This window comes from Alexandromys fortis, unplaced genomic scaffold (genome assembly GCF_014885135.2).
Source record: "Alexandromys fortis isolate MF-2015 unplaced genomic scaffold, M_Fortis_MF-2015_v1.1 scaffold_0, whole genome shotgun sequence".
In the NCBI taxonomy this organism is placed as follows: Eukaryota; Metazoa; Chordata; class Mammalia; order Rodentia; family Cricetidae; genus Alexandromys; species Alexandromys fortis.
In genome coordinates this window covers 12,890,420-12,910,972 of record NW_026067949.1, presented here as the reverse complement: position 1 = coordinate 12,910,972, position 20,553 = coordinate 12,890,420, and the positions used below count along the sequence as shown (strand labels likewise).

At 47.5% G+C, this 20,553-nt stretch overlaps 1 protein-coding gene across 3 annotated transcripts in view; it reads left to right on the top strand.

Moving 5' to 3' along the window:
- Positions 1-20,553, top strand: part of Sel1l3 (SEL1L family member 3) — a 110,884-nt gene that overhangs the window by 66,023 nt on the left and 24,308 nt on the right. For all 3 annotated transcript variants that reach the window (XM_050149594.1, XM_050149595.1, XM_050149596.1), the window contains exons 12-17: positions 1,620-1,739; positions 4,290-4,430; positions 8,764-8,826; positions 11,997-12,173; positions 13,892-14,019; positions 18,586-18,669. In XM_050149594.1, coding sequence (XP_050005551.1) covers positions 1,620-1,739; positions 4,290-4,430; positions 8,764-8,826; positions 11,997-12,173; positions 13,892-14,019; positions 18,586-18,669 — 713 coding nt within the window. The remainder of the gene's footprint in view (positions 1-1,619; positions 1,740-4,289; positions 4,431-8,763; positions 8,827-11,996; positions 12,174-13,891; positions 14,020-18,585; positions 18,670-20,553) is intronic.

Sequence of the window (20,553 nt, the reverse complement as noted above, 5' to 3'; positions counted from 1 at the left end):
GGTGTGATCTTGGGCAGTTTAGTTAGCGTCCGTGGGCATCAGCATTCAGGTGTGTGAAATGGGGGAGTCATAACCAAGCACGGTTGTCCACTGGAGTAGTGCGCCGGACAGTGCCTGGCACACTCCTCGTGAGGGTATGTCATCAGTGCCAAAGTCACAGAGACACAAGAGCATGAAGCTCTGAGGCAGAATTGTCTCTGTGTGCCTAGTCTTTCTCTTTCAAGTCTCATGACAAGGAGAAAAAAAAACCAAGATTCAAAACACTGAAATTCTCCAGGCGAACACAAAACGGAGAATTCTCCATCTGCCCAACCCCAGGCTCCTCAAAGAAAACAAAAGTGTCCTTGAAGTGCCAGCTGGGGCCTCACCAACCCTGTGCGCTGTGGACACATGGAGTGGGTCCCTGGACCACACCGACTCTCTCCCAGTTGAGCCTGGAGGGTAGCAGCAGGAGCTGGAATTCGTGCTTCACTTTAGGAGCTTCCGTTTGTTACTTTGTCTGTAAATCAGGGCTGGGGGCGGTGGTTTGAGTGAAGACGAGTTAGACACCCTGCCGCCATAGTCTATTTCAATAAAAGGAAGAGGCCATCTATTGTTTCTACACGGAACGTGGCAGGAATGGACTGAGCTGGGTCCTGTGCCTTGCAGGTCTCCTCAGTCCCCTACCGCTCCTGAAATGGCCCCGGGGCCCCACACAGACCCAGCTTAGAAAGCCGCTGAGAGACAGTCTAAGCAATGGAGCTACAGACCAGAAACTGTGACTGAATAATTTTTCTCAAGAAACAAAGGCAGTCAGAAGGGAAATCAGGCCTGGCTCCTCAGTCTCTGAGGTTTTGCTACCAATTTCTCACACCTGCCCATGGCTTGGCAGACCATGGGTCGCTCGCTCCAGGGCCCCCTCATGGCGTGCTGCGCAGACTCCGGCATATGTGAGAGAAGTCCACAGAACAATGGGCGCAGGTTTCTAACACAGGGCCAGAATGTATATACTGTATACTCTTCTCCGAAGAGGTCAGATATCTCACTGGCTGTGTGCAAATTCAAACTACCCTGTGAACTTTCCCTCTGGGTTCATCTTGAGGGCATATGGAACATCCCACCTCATCGTCTTTGAGTTTAGTACGCTTGCTTCTTTGCAGGGTAAATTTCTAACTTTGGGGCTATAGCAGACGATTACTGAAACCGTGAAATAAACATGTTTAGTTATGTCAGATAAGGATGCTTCAGTAAAAATTAAGGTCATACTTAGAAAATAACATTTTTTTTTTTTTTTTTTTGCTGCTGTTGGAAATGGGAGCTGGTTCTGAGAACCGTGACATCAGGCGGACGTTCAAACAAGCTTGAATAGTGAAGTGGGGGTGGGGAAAAAATCCTGGCTTCCCCAAATACTTCGATAGGGACAAATAACAATGCAGGCATGCAGGATGTGGTATACTCGTTTAAAAATAATTCGCTCCTGTGACCATGCAGTCACGCCTAAGATTTAAATTATTCGTGTGGCTTTCACTTGACCCGTTGCTGGTTTGACAGCATTATGTCTGTGCAGGCCCATGGTCTTTGGGCGTTTACCTCCTCTTTCCCCCCACCTCCCCTTTTACCTTTACTTCCTTTCCTTTTAGGCGTATGTTGAAACTATTAGACTCAAAGACGATGAAATACTCAAGGTCCAAACCAAAGAGGATGGAGATGTCTTCATGTGGCTGAAGCACGAAGCCACCCGCGGCAACGCAGCAGCACAGGTATGCACGGGCCCGCCTTAGCGAGTCTATCGGGCATCTCAGATGAGGGTTTCCTTCAGTAACAAAACCGCCCCATCCCCAGTGGCTTGAAGCAATGCCGCTATGTCTTCTGCTTGCAACCGTGTCCCATGGAACTCTTTCTTGCAGCCTTAGAACCCAGGTAGATGAACGGGGCTTCTCCACATACTTCCAACGTCATCGTCAGGGCCACAGCCATGGCACATCTGAGCCAAGCGGGCAACACTTCTGTTGATAAGGGGCCCAAGTCCCAGAGCATATCACATGGTCATTCTCAAGTTCAAGAGGCTGGGGTGTAGTCCTCCCACCCAACCAGGAAGAGAAGATACCGGGGTATCTGCACCCTTAAAGATTTTTGTTGGTGCATGCATCAGATAGCAAACAAGGAACAGCTTGAGTGGGAGAAATTAGATGGCCGCATGTTCAGCCCGGAGAACAATCATTGTTTACAGAGTGTCAAGCCGGAGAGATTGACCTTGTCTCTCAAGCATCTGACTTCTCTGAGCAGAGTTTTAGGAGTCTGACTTGCAGCCAATGAAAAGCTCTCAGCTGAAGTTTGCTGAGGCTGACTTCACCAGAAGCCTTTTTCCCAAAGGAGGGCTTTAGCAGTGGATGAGTGCTCCTCGGGAGCACTTCAGGCTGGGGAGGAGGCTCCAGCACTGCTGGGTGGCAGGAGTAGCAGAGATAGGGAAGGGACAAGAGTCAGGGGCACTAACAAAGTCTCCTGATACTCCCTAGAGATCTCCATCTCCTAGGGCTCCCTAGAGATCTTCCTGGCACTTCAGTTGATACTGTCTTTGCTGGATATTGAAGGTATTGGTGTGGGGGCAGAAATAAGGTCAGACAATAAGGGGCCCACATGGAGCCAAATGATTAACAAAGGGGGCCCCTGCCCCCATTCTTGGGTTTATAACCCTGGCCTGCTGTCCTTCCAGTAGGGAGTAATGTAGTTATAGAAATACCTTTTCTTGGGGGGCTCCAGAGCTCACATTAATCTTTTAACAGTGGACACTGACTTGTTCCCTTCGGCAAATCTATATATGCACAAGCTTCTGGGAATTTTTGAGAGTGCTAGGTAAAGCCTTGTGGTGTGTGTATGTGTGTGTGTGTGTGTGTGTGTGTGTGTGTGTGTGTGTGTGTGATTGTGTGTGTGTGTGATTGGACCAGAACCAGAACTGGCTGGAACATACCTAGTGACCCCAGAACCAGACTCCTGTAGGAGGTACTGCCTTTGCCCTTTTGTCAGCGACCAGCAAGGAGGTCTGCCTTGGGACCTTTCCCACTGCCAATCTCTTGTGCACATTGCTGTCTCTGTAGTTGGATCCATCATGAGAGGAAGGCTAGGAGCTGTCAGGAGGCAAGAACATACATGTGTGTTGTAGCTTGTATTTATGCAAATATGCCTTCAGGCTCCTCCCCTTGTCTGAAAATAGTGTGTTTAAGTCTTATTCTCCACCTAAAATGTGTTATATGTTATTATTAGCACATATTAATTATGTAATATGGGTTTCATTATGATACATATGCATAATGTATTTCAGTTTTATTCACTCCTCCATCCTCCCACTCATTCCTTTCCTCTTCCCAACTAGTCCTCTTCTACGTGTGTGTGAGAGACACAGAGAGAGAGTAAGAGAGAGAGAGAGAGAGAGAGAGAGAGAGAGAGAGAGAGAGAGAAAGGGGGAAGGAAGGAAGGAAAAGGAGAGGAAAAGAAAGAGAGGAAAGGAGGGATAGGGAGGGGAAACCCCTGAGTTTCAGGAGGGTTGTTTACAGGAGCATGGGTACCACTGGAGACAATATCTCTCCATCCCTCATCAGCTGTTAACGTAGGGAAGGGTGAGGACCCACGAACCCCTCGCCCTTCTGTGATGGGGTGTTTAGAGGCCTGTTCTTATCGAGGTCTTATGCAGGTAATAACAACCGCTGTGACATCAGGAGTGACAGGTGTCATGGGGGGCTGGAGCAACAGCTCAGCAGTTAAGAGGACTTAACTGCTTTTGCAGAGACCCCAGGTTCAGTTCCCAGTATTCTCATGGTGGCTCCCAACTGCCTGTAATTCCAGTTCCAGAGGATCCGATGCCCTCTTCTGGTCACCAGCAGCTCCTGCATGCCTGTGGTGCTCCCAGACTTTCTTGGGTACCCACACATGCCCTTAAAAATAATAAATAAACCTTAAAAAATGAAGCGGCCTGGTGAGATGGCTCAGTTGATACCCAGCTTATCTGAATTTGTTCTTTGGGACCTACATGGTGGAAAGAAAGAACCAACTCCTGCAAGCTGTCCCAGACCTATGACAGAGGCCTGTGCATGCACACACACACCTATCCCCACTGCTTTCTCCGGCCCTTGCATTCTTTCTGCCTCTTCTTCTAAGACATTCCCTGAGCCTTCGAGGGGTGATACAGATGTCCCTTTGGTGGCTGGCCCTTCAACCTAGAACATTTTACATTAGGTTGGCCCGCCCACTCCCTCAAGTGTCATTTGAAACATTACCCAGGAAACACACCGTTCTAAATCGCTCTTCTCTTTAAGCAACGATTGGCCCAGATGCTGTTCTGGGGGCAGCAAGGGGTGGCCAAGAACCCAGAGGCTGCCATCGAGTGGTATGCTAAGGGGGCCCTGGAGACCGAGGATCCTGCCCTGATCTATGATTATGCCATCGTGCTATTCAAGGTAAGAATCACTTAATCCGGTCTAAAATTGCTCGATTCCGATAATAGACATCCCGAGACGCTTCCTGTGGGCGTGCGGGCAAACAGGGAGTCTTAGAACAAGCTGCTGTCACCTGTGATGGAGAGGGACACCTCTGAAAAGGAAGAGTCAGAAGCACTTCCCTGGGCACAATTTTAATTGACAATCTTACACTTGTCACCTGGCTTCTCTATACCTCCGTGACATTCTGAAGGAGACACCCATATTTCCTGGCTTGGTGCATGGCCGCCAGCCCCATAGGGGCTGCACATTTGTCTCTGGTTCAATAGAGTGTGTTCTTGGGCCAGATCCCAGTGATGGGGCTGGGGGGAGGGTGAACCTGCTTGCTGTCTAAGGAGGAAGGACAGGGAAGAGTCCAGGAGACAGAGGGCAGGTATTAGAGTTCTGCCCCTGCCCTTGTTTGTGGATATCATTGGAGAAATTTATATCCCGGGATGATGCTTTTGTGGCCATGGACAGAATGAAACAATACGACCAGCGGGGTTTAAAATCTGGACCACACGTGTGCCCTTTACAAGAAAATCGTTATTTCCACCAATGAGTGGGGCGTTTGCTCCCTGCCTCACATAAGCGAGCACGTTGAATCCTCATGGCCAGGGAGTGCTATAGGTCGTCTTGGTGTCATATTCTCATATAGAGCAGCAGAGACACAGAGAGGTTTTGTAACTGACCCAGGGTCACCCAACCGATGCATTTCGCCCCTGGGGCAGGGATCCAGGCAGACTGGCTTTATGGCAGTGATCTGCATGCCCAAACGCAGATGTAGAAAACCACTAATCTCAGGAAAGTCTCCCATCCAAGCACAAATCAAACCTGGCCCCACTTAGCTTCCGAAATCAGACTCGAGCAGGTGCACTCAGGGTGGAATGGCTGCAGACCTGAGCTTGGAAATGGAGACACTTTGGCTTTGAGAAGGAAATCCTCGGACCTTATACCCATGCCCCCAGATGAATGTCATCAAATAACCATGTGTCACCTGTGTGCCCGGCCAGACCTGTGTCCAGATCCACGGCTGTGGCCGCTCACTCACCGACGGCCATGATGTCGCTACAACTCAATCCTCTAAACCCTACTGAAGCCTGAAAATCTAATGGTTGTTACGGTTTCCAAACTGAGGCCTAGACCTTCTCTTTCCAGGCACCAAATTGACAGAAATTATCTGAATCTTCTCCATATGCCAGTGTATTTATCTAATACACATCCATTCTGTGCTGGCCACATGCCAACCTCGGCGCTCAGTGGAGGGACATATGGAGGCCTGAGTCACATCCCTGGCCTCAGGGGGCTCATACGCTAGAGGGGAAGACAGAGGACAGAAACGGGGTAGCAGAGAGACACTTGTCCACCAGAGTTGGGGCTGGACACTGTGCAAAGTCCAGAGAAGAAGGAGGCATGAGTCAGGCACTATTTCTGCCCACAGGATCTGATGGTGTAGAATGGGGTGCACAGACAGGCATCTGTGACTGTGGGTGACATGTTTCCTCGGGTCCCATTTCCCAGATCTCAAAGCTGCTCTTGTTTTGCCAGTGCTATTTTATCTAAATTATCTCTGGGTACAGTGCAGGAAGCCTTTATCCGCATCTCGGGGAAGAGCATCGCTTCTGGCAAGGAGCTCTTTTAAATTATAGCCCACATAGAAGGGTCTTCTGTGGAAATGGGAATTCATGGGCATCTCTGGGTGTCAAGGCAATGGTGTGCATTGGCTGTGTAGGGCACCCAACATACCACATGCAAAGATGACATGTCAACATACCACATGCAAAGATGACATACCAACATACCACATGCAAAGAAGACATGTCAACATACCACACGCAAAGATGACATGCCAACATACCACATGCAAAGATGACATGCCAACATACCACATGCAAAGATGACATACCAACATACCACATGCAAAGATGACATGTCAACATACCACATGCAAAGAAGACATGTCAACATACCACATGCAAAGATGACATGCCAACATATCACATGCAAAGATGACATGCCAACATACCACATGCAAAGATGACATACCAACATACCACATGCAAAGATGACACCAGAGTGGGGTGCGGCTTATCCAAGGCAGTCAAGAGTATCACATCTTACATTTGCTTGATCGTGGAACTTTGGCTTAGACTCAGTGTTGTCCTCTGACACGGCATTCACAGGCTATTCACCGAGCACACACTGTTTGTTTGGCATTGGTCTCATTTAAGAACTTCCAGTACTGCTCAGATTCGCGTATGGTGCAGGCTTTGTTCGAGAAGTTACGTGATGAAGCTGACGAGAATACTAGATTAAACAGCAAGGACTACTGGAAACAACGCCCTGGAAAGCACAGTGTCTGGTTTAGGGATCTGCTGTGTTTCTGTGAGCCTTTGTCCTGCTTCATTCCTACAAAGCAGAGAAGTGAGGAAGATGAACCTTGCGTTCTGCCAGGGTTCCATGTCCCATTATTCCGCTGCCTCTGATGCTTCTCAGGCTGTCCAAGTGTTCTCTTGTTCCCCAACTCTTCCAAGTGTACAGATGTATCCTCAGCCTCTGCCTGATTAAATGGCATAATGGCATTGTCGTAGTCCAGGCTCCTATTGCTTTGATGAAACACCATGACCAAAAGCAAGTTGGAGAGGAAAGGATTTATTGTTGGTCATCGTCAGAGGAAATCGGGACAGGAACTCAGACAGGGCAGGAACGTGGAGGCAGGAGGGGATGCAGAAGCCATGGAGGGGTGCTGCTTACTTACTTGCCCCCCATGGCTTGCTCAGCCTGCTTTCTTCTAGAACCCAGGTTCTTCTAGAACCAGCCTAGGGACAGCACCACCCACAATGGACTGCCCCCCACCCCGTTAAGAAAATGCCCTATAAACTTGCCTACAACCCAATCTTGTGGAAGCATTTCCCTCTTCTCAGATGACGTTAGCTTGTTTCAAGTTCACATAAAACTAGACAGCACAGAGATACTTCTGGAAAAAAAAAAAAACATTTTCATTCTACCCTTCACTTTGGTTTTACTAAATAGTTACGGTCCAGTAGAAACATGGGCAGAATTTAACCTTCAGTTTGATTCTTATTTCTACTGGTGGGCCTTAAAAATATAGAGCTAAGCAAACCCCTGTCTTGTCCATACTATGCAAAGAGTTAGGAGTCATTATACTTTCTTGGAATAGAACCAAAAACACACAGTAGACAGTGTAGTATGGTGGTCATAGACTTAGCCTGCTTGCATGTGTTCAAATCCTGCCTCGTGCTCTCACATAGTATGCAATTCTGGGAAGTCTGGGGTAGATGGGAATGTCAGTGGCTCCCTGGACAGTGGCTGTGATGGTTGGTTGGATGTGGTGATGGGGGGGGGGGGTGCTGGCCCATGATCACCTGGTGTGTTAATCACCAGCCCCAGTTCTTCTAGAGCCAACCAACCAGAGTGAAGACAGCCCTCCCGTGGTCATATCGTGTGACCCTGTGAGTCTCATCCGGGTTAAGGAAGATCCACTAAAGCATTGGGAGAGTGGAAGTGACTCACAATTATGAATAAATTTGGAGCGACAGAGACCTTCAGCTGACTTCCCTCTTGCCATCAGACTTGGGTCAAGATCTCAGGGAGATCTTTTCTGCCCACTCTTGGACCCACCATTTCCACACATAGTCCTTTAGATGCCTTAGAAAGTCCTTTGACAATAGGAACTGCAAAGCCCATCTTTGTATACAGAGGACAAGCCACTGCTGGTGGAGCTCTCCCATCTGCTAGAAAGAATCTTGTTAGCGTCCATCACTTGCCTTGGAGGCAGGTGACTGCTTTCTCAGAGTCCTCTCTCCTTTATATCACACTCTCACTCTGATTAGGAAGCCACAGCGTCACACCCTGGGGACCTGCGCCAGTAACTCTAGATTGTTCAACACAGATAACATGCTTTTATCTGGGCATCAAATTAGATAATTCCAGAGGAAAGCCCCCGGGATGACCAAATCCATCCAACCTGCCTTACAGCTTCTTCCCCAGCACCTGTGGAATGATGGGGGGAAGTTCCTATTGCTGATGAGCTGGGAGGTTGGGGCTTGTTCCTCTCCCGCAAACATGAACAAGATGATGATGGTGGTGGCGGTGACAACAGCAATGATGATAATCTTGCAATACTGCGGTGCTAGAAAGGCTTGAGATTGTGTGTGGGTTTTCTTTTTTTTAATCCTAAAGGTTCAGGGTTTGTTTGCAAGCGGTTTCTATTGAGCGCGGGTGTCTCTGTGTGATGCTTGTGGGGATTCGGGATTCATTTTCCTCCTAACCATTGCTGTTTGTCAATGTTTAGGGTCAAGGAGTTAAAAAGAACAGACGGCTCGCCTTAGAGCTCATGAAGAAAGCCGCTTCCAAGGTAACCCATGCATATTGTCGGGAGGGAACAGCGCCTCACACCCACGCTCTCAGAAAGCTGCGCAAGCAAAGGGCCAGCTTTCTTCCACAAAGCAGAGGTGGAAGTGAGGTGGGGAGGGGTCCCCCCCATGCAGCGACTAGTCATTTTTGAGTTATAACACACACATAATCTTCCCACAATGGGGACAGCACCGTTCAAAGGCTGAATGTACCTTACCGCCAATAGAATCTGGGCTGATTTTGTTTGAAGGCTAAAATTACAATCATGAGCTTCCCTGATAACAAGCAGTGGGGCTCCTAGAAACTGAATGGGGAGAAAGGCCATTGAATTAGGAAAACCAAAGCCGAATTTCCTGGAAAGTTAACCCTGTTCTGACCAATTCCCGTTTGCTTCCTGTGCTTTGGTAATGGGCTGTCCACAGAGATCCTCACCAAGGTCAGAGCTTTATGAAGCCTTTTGCCTCTATCTCTGCTTATAGTCCAATAGTACCTTCAGTCAGCTTGTTTCAGGAGAACCCTGCACTGGCAGCCAGAACATCCCTTGAAAGAAGACATGCGGGTGCACACATGCACACATATGCGTGCATGCAGGCAGGTGCAAATGCATGGACACTGGTCCTCCCATGCTCCCACATGCACCTGTGTCCAGAGGTGCATGTGAATAGATTCTAAGAAGCCACTCTGATTGTCCACCTCGCTAGGATCCTCCATTGCTCTTACAGCCCCTGGCGGTCCATTGTTCTCAAGGCTTCTAAAAGTAACCATGCTAATTTTTCCTCCCAATTCTTTTTCTAGGGGGCAGCCCAGAACATCCTGCCCCATAGAGGAGGAAGTTGAATTGGGGAGTCAGAAATTCAGAAGGCTTATCTATCTATGTATTAGTAGTGCACATGACCCTGGTTTTTTTTTTACTTTTTTTTTTAAATTTTACATACCAACCCCAGATCCCCCTCTCTTCCCTTCTCCTGTTTCACCCATCCCTCCCCCTCCCTGTCCTCCATCCACTCCTCAGAGAGGGTATGGCCTCTATTGGGAAGTCAACAAAGTCTGGTATACCAAGTTGAGGCAAGACCAAGCCCTCATCCCACCACAAGGAATGGTCTCCAAAAAGCCAGTTTATGCACCCGGGATAAGTTCTGGTCCCACTGCCAGTGCCCCCCCCGCCCCCCCCGTCAACAGATCAAGCTATATAACTGTCACCCACATTCAGTAGGCCTAGATCGATCCCATGCAAGTTCCCCAGCTGTCAGTCCAGAGTCCCCAAGTTCCCATGAGCTCCGGGAAGCTGTCTCTGTGGATTTCCCCAATCATGATCTTGACCCCTCTTGCTCATCATGACCCCTCCTCCCTCTCTTCAGCTGAACTCCAGGAGCTCAGCCCAGTGCTTGGCTGTGATGACCCTGCTTGTTATGTGCATACATACTATTGACGTAACCCAAGTGATACACAGAAAGAGAAGCAGCTCAATAACGGTCATTGATGGTACTGAGTCCAGAGCATCCTCAAGTGTGAGGTTGCATCTCTTTAGCGCCCCTAGTGGTGAATTCACATTCAGCCTGCTTTATTTCAGATTACAAAACATTTTGGAGTCTCTGTGCCTTGAGCGCTGTGTGATTCTCACTCTCATTGGCAAGGACTCACTGGGGGCCTCGTGTTTGATGGGGACTGTGGGGGAAAGATGCCTACAACTCGAATTTTGGAATTTGGAGACACACAGAGGCAGATGTGTTGATCCAGTTAAATAGAGGTCCAGAACAAGGGCTAAGGGCTAAGTACTAAGTAATATGACAGAATTTCTTGTGGGATCCTGAACTGAAATGAACCCAGAACAATTCCCAGAGATGCACTAGCTTTCGGCTTGTGGTGGGGCATCGGAATCAGGCTGTGTGCTCTCCAGCTGAGCAATGGAAAGCCATTTGGATGTTATTGTGGGCATGGCCCCAAGACTTTGCACCAGTTTATAGGATGCCTTGGTCTATTACTTCTTTAGACAGAGTTATAGTGCTTGCAGGGAATTTAGGTTGCCCCAGGCATGTAAGATGCTCTGTGAAGGTCGTGTGCAGACTCTGCTCAGGTGCCTCTGTTGGTCTGGGTGTCTTGATGGCCTGCAGGAATGGCCTCCACCTTAAGGGTAGAGGGTTCTGTTTTGCACCTGCTTTCAGAGTACAGATTTCACCCATCTGGCACTTGTTCGAAAGTGTCTACTGTGCTGGAGATATAAACCAAGACATAAGTTCCTCCTGGTTGCAAGGGGAGGCTTAAAATGTCTACGTCCACAACGAGACTGTCCTTACAAGTCCACAGACACAAGGGCATTCTTGGTCTCTCCCATCTTCCTTCCCCCCTCTGGTCTTTAGGTCAGGCAAGAACTGAGAAATAAGAGCTCAGTGTGCATGCAGGTGTGTTACGGCAGGGCGGGAGGCTCTCTTGGGATTATTCTTGCCCTGCAAGACAGTCGAGTTTCATCATCTGTGCGTCTGTGAGAACAGGAAAGGGTCCCCGATGAAATACACTCAGGAAGAACAAGGACGCTGGAGGACAGATTGACACAAACAGCTCCCTCCCTGGAGCCGAGATTACCAGCTCCATGCTGAAACCTTCCCTCACCATCCTTGTCTGCGGCTTCAGTCCCTGTCAGAGCCCGAATCCCATCAGAACTGGAGATGCCAGCTCATCTCAGAGCCCCGAAGCTGTGCAAGTGGATTGTCACAGCTGCTGCCCTCAGAGGCTTGTTGGTGTTTAGGGTAGAGGACTCAACAGATGGGCAGGCGGGTCACCTAGAAACTATCCCAGCCAGGGCGGGTTTCAATCTTAGACATCCTGCTGCAGCCCGGTTCTCGTGAATTTGAAGGGCATGCAGGATCCTGCTGGGTGAGGAGCGGCATTTGCAGGGGTGTTGCTTAAGAGCCCATAGGCATTGAGAGATGATTTGGGGACCAGCGTCACTATTGAGGCTGCAAGGCAGAAAACCCAGCAGCAGCCGGGTATAATCCACCTGGGAAGTCTCTCAGGCAGGCTCGTGCTGTCTAGCCGTTATCTTTCCTCGCGTGCCATCTGCCCCTCGGAAAAGAGAAAGGGAAGACTCGGGAAGAATGCCGCACGGCAACTGCTTCCAGATGGCTTTAGATTTCGTTAAAATAATAATAATTTCCCTCTTGTTCTAAAATTCAGGGATTACATCAGGCCGTCAATGGCCTGGGATGGTATTACCACAAATTCAGGAAAAATTATGCCAAAGCAGCAAAATACTGGTTAAAAGCAGAAGAAATGGGGAACCCAGATGCATCGTACAACCTCGGGGTCCTGTATTTGGATGGCATTTTCCCGGGAGTTTCTGGAAGGAATCTGGTGAGTGAACCTGAGAGGGCTCCACGCCTGGCCTGTGGCTGGTTGGGAATGCTTGGGGAAGGTTGGGGAAGGGCTCAAACCTTCTCCTAAAGGAGGCGTGGTGGCATGGGAGGTGTGTAAGAACCTGAGAAGTGGGCACGCCCTCAAGGAGCTCAGTGAGGAGGGCGTGACGACCTTGAGGAAAAGATGCTTTTAGCCACTGGGAGCTCATCCTAGTGTTTCAAGGGAGCAGAACCAAGGACGGCCAGAGCAACCAGGAAGTCTTTGTGGCAGAGGAAGGCTTGAGTAGAGGATGAAAACGGGAATTATCCACCATGGGAGAGCAAGAGATGGTTCAGGGAAACTGGCCTTCTAAGACGCAGAAAGGGCCAAGGGCTGGTAGATTTGCCAGAGGTGAGACCAAAGTTACAAACCAAAGAACAGAGGCCATGTTTGGTGCTTCCTGGGCACTTCCTCAATGCCAAGCACTTCAGAAGTTGGGAAGATGGCAGGTTCGTGTGTACCAGCCTCTGAAACATCAGCTATGTCTGTGCCCATCTTCTGGAATGGGCCACCAGATCTCTGAGTCATTAGAGTCGTATACTTAGGCCCTGAGGTGACGTGGGAACCCTCTCTTCATGGTCACACTGCTGATGGGAGTCATAACTCAAAACTGTGACATATAGCCCCCTCTTCCAGGCACACAGCAGTGGACATACCGGTCCCTGTCCTAATGAGAGGGACAAAGAGGCTGGAACTAGAGGAGATTGGGGGATGCTGTTTTAGAAGGGGGGCCATGAACGCCCCCTCTGATGACATTGTAACTTATTAAGTAGTCAAGGCAAGCCTTGAATTTCTGATCCTCCTTCCTTCACCCCTCAAGGATTAGGATTACAAGTGTGTACCGCCGTGTCTGGTTTCAGAAGCCACGTTTACTGTTGAAAATAACAACAACGACAAACCAAAACCAAACACAACAAAAGAGGTTTGGAAAGAATAAGACCACATGGCTGGGCAGACGGCTAGCTGAGATTCAACCCCAAGTCCCTCTTGCTTATAAAGACCATGGTTTTTTTTAAAAAAAAAAAAAAAAAAAAAAAAAAAAAAAAAAAAAAACAGTAGTTCGCTACCTTCTGAGAAATATTGGTGACCAGTGGAAGTCGGTACACACACACACACACACACACACACACACTAAATGTTTGTTTTCTTTCTCCCCTCCACCTCTCCCCGGCTGCACTACGGCTGAGATCCCAGTGCATTGCAAATGTCTGGGAGCCCTCCCACACATCTGCGAGCGTGGATCCATCCCCTGTCACTTTCTAATTCTCACTTCCGCACTAGAGGCGCGTGAGCGTAAAGAAAGGTATTAAGTGAGGTCAGGAAAGCAAACGCTGGAGTTCTCGCCCCGTGCGACTCCTGTCACATGCCTCCATCGAGCCTGCAGAGGTTTTGTGAGGACCCGGGGAGGAGGCCGCAGGCTCCTGGATGCAAGGTGTCGTCTTTATTGGGTAAACTTAATCAACAGAATAGTTCTCAGCGAGGCTGTATATCCTGGGCCTCTGGGGCGAGCTGCCTGTTTGGAGCTCTCTTGACCTGGTTTGCTCTGAAGTGTCAGAAGACATAAGCCTGTGATCGTGTGGGGGCTTCAAGTACCTGCGACCTCGGCTGTGCCGAAGGCGCTGCGGCCAGGAGGGCTGTGCACTAATGAGGGGGGTCCCCTGTTCATCTCGTTACAGACGCTAGCTGGTGAATACTTCCACAAGGCCGCACAAGGAGGGCACATCGAAGGGACGCTGTGGTGTTCTCTTTACTATATCACTGGCAACCTGGAGACCTTCCCTAGAGATCCTGAGAAAGCCGTTGTGTAAGAATCTGCCAAATGTCCCCTCCCATTGAAAAGCTGCGTCCTCAACTCACCTTGCCTGACAAAAGGGATATCTCTCTCCCCCCTCCTCCCTCTCTCCTGCTCCTTTCTCATTGCCCCCCCTCACTGATTATTTCTTTATCTCTCGAACATTTGAAAATTCAATTTTTACATTTATCATTTATACATGCCTGTAGATTTAAAAGGGGGGAACCCAAATAATTGGGGCTGCAGAGAGGGCTCAGAGGTTAAGAGCATTTGCTGCCCCTGCAGAAGACTTAGGTCTGAGTCTAAACACCGCATAGCTGCTCATAACCATTTATAGTCCCACTTTCAGGGGATCCAATGCCCTCTTTGGACCTCCCCGAAACGCATTACACAGATATACATGTAAGTAAACATCCACAAAATTAAAACACATAAAATTAAATTAAGAAAGAAAACCAAATACTTGACAAGCAGAGTATTTTAATTTTTTTTAATTAAAAAAATTCAGCAAGACAAAACAAGCAATCCCAGTCCCCACCCTCCACTCCAGTTCCTGGTCCCTAGAGCACGGCACCGTCTGACTGTTATTTTTTCTTTCTCCATCTCTAAGCAGCACGCTCTCCCCACTGGTCAGTATTCTCACCACAGGCCTTGTGGGGTGGTGCTCCCCGGGAGAAAGAAGGCAATTTCTCTGCTGCCTCCCAGGACCCAGCACCCCAAGGCTTCCTGTCTGCTGCCATCTTCCCCGGGAGTTTTTTGTCTTGGTGAGAATAGTATTAGGGCTGAGTGAATATGACTAAGCCATGAATCATAGTAATCATACTATCCTAGGTTTTTCTTTCTTACATAAGTTTCTACTGAGGAATTATTATTTTTCTTCTCTCCATGTATCATTTTCATATTCTTTAAAAAATTGTATTTAGTTTTCATTTTTATTATTTCATATGGATGGGTGTTTTGCCTGCACATCTGTCTGCCCAAGGAGACTGGCAGAGCTCGTCAGATACCCTGGAACCGGAGTTACAGGTGGTTGTGAGCAATAATGTGGGTGCTGGGAACCAAACCCGGGTCCTCTGGAAGGGCAGTCAGTGCTCTTAACTGCTGAGCATCTTTCCAGTCCTATCCTATTTCTGTATTCTTGATCCAGTTCTCCTGTCACTTAAGCCCCCTCTCTCTCAGTGTGCCCAGACACATTGGGTCTGTTCCATCGGGGCTATTCTACTAAGTTAATCTTCTCACGGTGTTTCTCCTGGAGCCTTTGTGGGGGCTCCGTTTTGGGTTGTGATCCTGAGATTGACTTTGCCCCACATTGGGGCTTCTCCTTCCTTCTGTTTTTGGCAGTGTTCTGACACTCCAGGCTGGCCCTTGTCTTTCTCAGTCTTCTTCTCAGAGTTTTATTGGAACATACTCTGCAATAACTTCCTGAAGATTGGCGAGGCAGCCTGTTTTTTTTTTAAAGATTCATTTATTTTTACTTCATGTGTGTTTTGCCTGCATGTAAATCTGTGTACCATGTGACTGCAGTGCCCACAGTGGTCGAGAGAGGGCATCAGATCCCCTGGACGAGAGTTGTAAACCGTGTCAAGCCTCATATAGGCACAGAACCCAGGTCCTCTGCAAGATCATCAAATGCTCTGACCCACTGAGCCCTCTCTCCAGCCACCCAGCAGGCACCTTTTTCAAGTCTTGCCTACCCAAAATGCTTTTCAGAGTCTGGCCTTTTGCGGCTCTGGATAAGATGCCTTCTTGTGCCTGCCCTGCAGGGCTTTAGAAGCTTTCTGCATTTTTAACAGGTTACAAAGCAAACAAAGAAAAACCATTTATGACCTACGAAGTTTATCTCTCACCCTTTGTCGAAGAGAGAAAACATGACTGACCCTGCCTTTGGCTCCAGCTCACCTGTAGCCTGACTCCCTTAAAGGATGTTTTCCTAAGACAGTTGGGATCAAATCCATCTGACCTCACCTTAGTGAGAAAACGCAGGCTAATTTGAAGCCCTTTCTCATTGTTATGTGGGGTATTGGGGTGAACATTCACTCTGTGTAGATTTTCTCAGTACTCTTTTGTCCATGATGATCAGAGAGTGTATTTGCAATGACCTCATGTAAAGCACTCCCGGGTCTGCTCTACGGTCTACGCGCTATGCGCGTGAGTCAGGAACCAGGCTGGAGATTTAAGAAACACATGCACACAGACAGACAGAGACACAGGACACAGGTCATCCTTGAGACAAGCATGCCAAGAGTGTCAATTTTATTGTGCTCTGGGGCAGCTTATATAGGACTCGGGCCACACCCCAGCTCTCTGGATCTTTCAGCTGCAGACCCATCACTCTCCTGCTATCAGGGTTTTGTACTCAGAACAGCTGCAGGCTGCTCAGAGCAGAGAAAGACAAGTTGTTTACAGGAAATTCAGGGTCTGGTCTGCAGTCCCCAACAACCTCAGTCCTTGGGAACTTGCTGGAGCATGTTCGGTGAACAGCGTGTGGACAATTTGGTCGATGCTTTCTGCTCTCTTTAAAACAGGCTCTTCTAAACTCGTTGGGTAGGAGTATGTATGGGTATGAACATATATACATACATACATACATACATACATACATACATACATACAGCTATGTCTGCATACATCGCTACACTAAGTTTGTTGATTGCATTGTTTAGACCTTCTGTATTCCTTCTGGCTTTTTTTATTTTGCTTGTTAAGCCATTTACTGAAAGAAATGTGTTCGAACTCTCTGTGTATATAGACTTAACTTGTTTCCTTAGAGTTTTATCAGTTTTGTGCTGTATATCGTGAGTTTATGTAATTGGATTGCATAGATTTATTTTGCTTTTCTATGACTCATAATTTTACAGTGTTCTTGTTATCTCTGTTAATGGGCACTACTAACTTAGTCTCCATTTACTTTAATTGGTTCTCTGTCCTTTAATGTATCACTTTTTTCTTTATTGTATAGCTCTTATAAGCAGCATAGAGTTGGGTTTTTATACAAATTATTCCATCTGACAGTTTTAGTTTTTAATTGACATATTTAGCTCATTTACATTTAGTGCAATTGTAGATATACTTGGTTTTAAAATCTAATACTTTAGGACTAGAGAGATGGCTTATTGGTTAAGAGTACTTATTGCTCTTCCAGAGGACACTCTTGAGGACTCGTAGACAACTACAACTCCAGTTCTAGGGAATCCAGTGCCTCTGACCACTAGAGAGTGCCGGGCATGCATGTGGTATACATATAAATGTGCAGGCAAACACTTATACACACCAAATAAAATAAATAAACCTTTAAATATATTATTTTATTATTTCCTATTTACCTTATCCGGTTCATTTCCCATCTTTGGTTTCCTCTTTTCTTATTCCTCTTTTGTATTAATCAGTTGTTTTATAAGTTATTCTATTCCCCCATTAACTTGTAGCTATTTATTTTTATACTTTTTATTTCTTTGGTTTTGGTTTTTGACATAAGTTTCTCTATGTAGTTTTGCCTGTCCTTGAGCTCACTATGTAGACTGAGCTGGTACCAAACTTACAGAAATTCTCTTGCTTCTGCCTCCCAAGTGCTGGGATTAAAGTTGTGTATCACACCACACCTGGCAAAGTTATATACTTTTTTTTTAAGTGGTTTAAGTCTACAAATCACAACACAGTAATTTATTGTTAATAAACCCCGCTCAGATACATTAGGGAGCAGACTTAAAAACAAAAAAACCTTATCATGTGTCTTAATTGGTTTTCTATTGTGATATGACACCATGAACAAGGCACATTATAGAAGAAAGAGTTTTGGGGGTGTCACAGTTTCAGAGGTGTAAGTCTCATTACCACTACGGTGGGGAGCATGGCAGGCAGGCTTGGTGCTAGACCAGTGGCTGAGAGCTCACAGTTTGATCCACAAGAACAATGGAGAGAGAGAGAGAGAGAGAGAGAGAGAGAGAGAGAGAGAGAGAGAGAGAGAAAAGAGAGGTGAGGAACACTAGGAAAAATGCTGGAGGCTTTTGAAATCTCAAAATCTAACCCATTGGGACACACCTTTTACAACAAGGCCACACCTCCTAACTCCTAATCCTTCCTAAGCAGTTTCAGCAAGTGAGGACCAAGTAGTCAGACATATGAGCCTATGGGGGTCATTCTCATTAGTATAGCAGTAAATGTATTTATTTGTTTATTTTCCTGGTACCAGGGGTTGAACCCAAAGCCCGGCATGTCCTAAGCCCCTGTTGTACCTCTGAGCTGTCTGATAGCTCTAGCGAACCTATTTTAATAAGAGCAGCTATGGCACCCTGGGCGGAGATGTCTTTCTATAGCAGTAGAATTTTACATTATGTGCATTATGGGTCTTTGTTTCCATAGCAAGCTGCTACTCAGCATTTGTAAACAAGGACATTGAACAAGAGCTCTCCAAATGCATTCTCTTTACCCTCTTAATATTCTGTTCTGCTTTGTTGCTTTATAAAAATTCAAACAGGAAAATATTCCCCAAGTGGGATTCACGGCGATCATATGAGGAAAGGTGATTATTTAATCTGCTACAGCCCGCATGTTTTCCCTTCTCTTGCCTTTCTTTTTCAGATGGGCAAAGCACGTGGCTGAGAAAAATGGATACTTGGGTCATGTCATTCGCAGAGGCCTCAACGCCTACCTGGAGGGACTGTGGTAAGCCCAGGACCCACGTCAGAGTGAACTTCCTCAGCCCTCCACGTTCAACCTGTCAGCATAGTCTTAGGACGGGGGAGGGGGGAATCTTAAAATGCAACCCCAAAAAGGCAATTTGCAGGGAAATCACAGCCTCCCCGTAATGCTATTTAGAGCCACACAGGCTGATTGGCTGTTGATTGGAAAACATTGCATTTCCATGTTTAATTATACACAAAAATTAGTTCTCTGGGGGGGAGTGTCCACATTCATCAAGTTGAGAGACACACACGTACATTGATTTCTCTTTCCTTCAAACCTGTTCTGCTTGGCTGTAGAGTTAGGAAAGACACAGGCAGTCCTGGGGAAGACCCGTCTTCATCCCACCAGGCCCCTCAAAGCCTAGCATATCCACCTGGTTGGTGAGGAAAGAGGCCGGTGGAGAAGGTCAAGGCTTTGCCCTTTTCCTACACAGATAGTTGCCTACACCTCAGAACCCCAGATTGTTGGGTGTCACTAACTGACTGATGCCCCCTTTCCTGACCTTGGCATGGGTAACCCACCCTGTCCTGAAGAGATGAGATACTCTCCATCTCTGTCACTGTTTGGTGATCGTAAATCGCCGGGCGGCTTTCAAACGCCACCCGCCTTCTTTCCCCGTTTTGTTTCCTTCTGTGGACTCTGGCACACTCCATCTTTGCTCCCTCAGGCCGCATTTTCTTGGCTGGTTTATTGCCTAAATGATCTGGGTATTTCCATAATAACAAAAATGGATATGCAAATCATCAGAAATCCCCTCGGTCCACTGCCTCAAAGACATTAGACCAGACCTAGAATAGATCACACTCTGATATGAACCTTAATTAAAAATAAAAGCGTAGGCCCAAAAGGATGCCATTTTCCCTTTTGGTCCATAGCTGAGCCAACACATCAGTGAGCAAGGATCTTAAATCAAAGCGTGCTGGGAAATGAGACCCTTGAAAAAGCATCAAATACAAATGTTTGTTTTGTCATCCTGGAACTGTTCATTATCTATAGCTTCCCCGTGCACGATCATGAAGAAGTTTCTTTAAATGAAATAACTGTCCCCAGCTGTGAACACGCCTCACCCTTTCTGCCCTGTGTTATCCTGATTCCCAGGTGAACTTGAGTTCATAAGAACCTCAAACCCAGGGCTGGGAATGGCAGTGCCTACCTTTAGTCCCAGTGCTCCAGGAGACCAAGGCGAGATCAAGGAGATCATAGCGAGTTCAAGGTCAGCTGGGTCTCCGCAGTGAGTTCCAGGCTCACCGTGCTACAGAGCAGAACCCTGTCTCAAAAACAAGCAAACAAAAACAAAACACCTCTCTCAAATCCATCTTTAACCTCCCTCTCTTCTTCTCACAAGCTTCTTAGGGTGAACTAAACACCCAATTATCAAAGCGTTCCTTTGTGGCGGGTTCCTCAAAGAGGAACGCGCCATAAACACACTCAGGCCTGCAGACACGCCTCGGATGTCTGCCGCCTGACTTTCCACACAGAGGGTTTGTTTTCTTGCCTGCTTTTGAATTAAACTTCACAAAGCACTTGAGCTCACACATTTTAGAACTTGCCACGAGGACTAGATGAATAGGTTGGGCCTGGTGTGTTTTCTTTCTTAAATTCCAGCCCTAGAAGGAGTTTCCCCCTACACTCTGTGGGTGGCAGGGGAAGAGACTGTGAGTGTACGCTGCCCTGCATGTCGATTCTGATTCTGCTAAGATTCACTGTAGTAGGCTGGAGGGATGGCTAAGTGGTTAAGAGCATGTCCTGCTCTTCCAGAGGACCTGAGTTCGCCTCCCAGCACCCACATGAGAACCAACTCCCCACCAACTCCAGGGGATACCGTGCCCCTGGCATCTGTGGGCACCTGCAGTCGTGTGCACC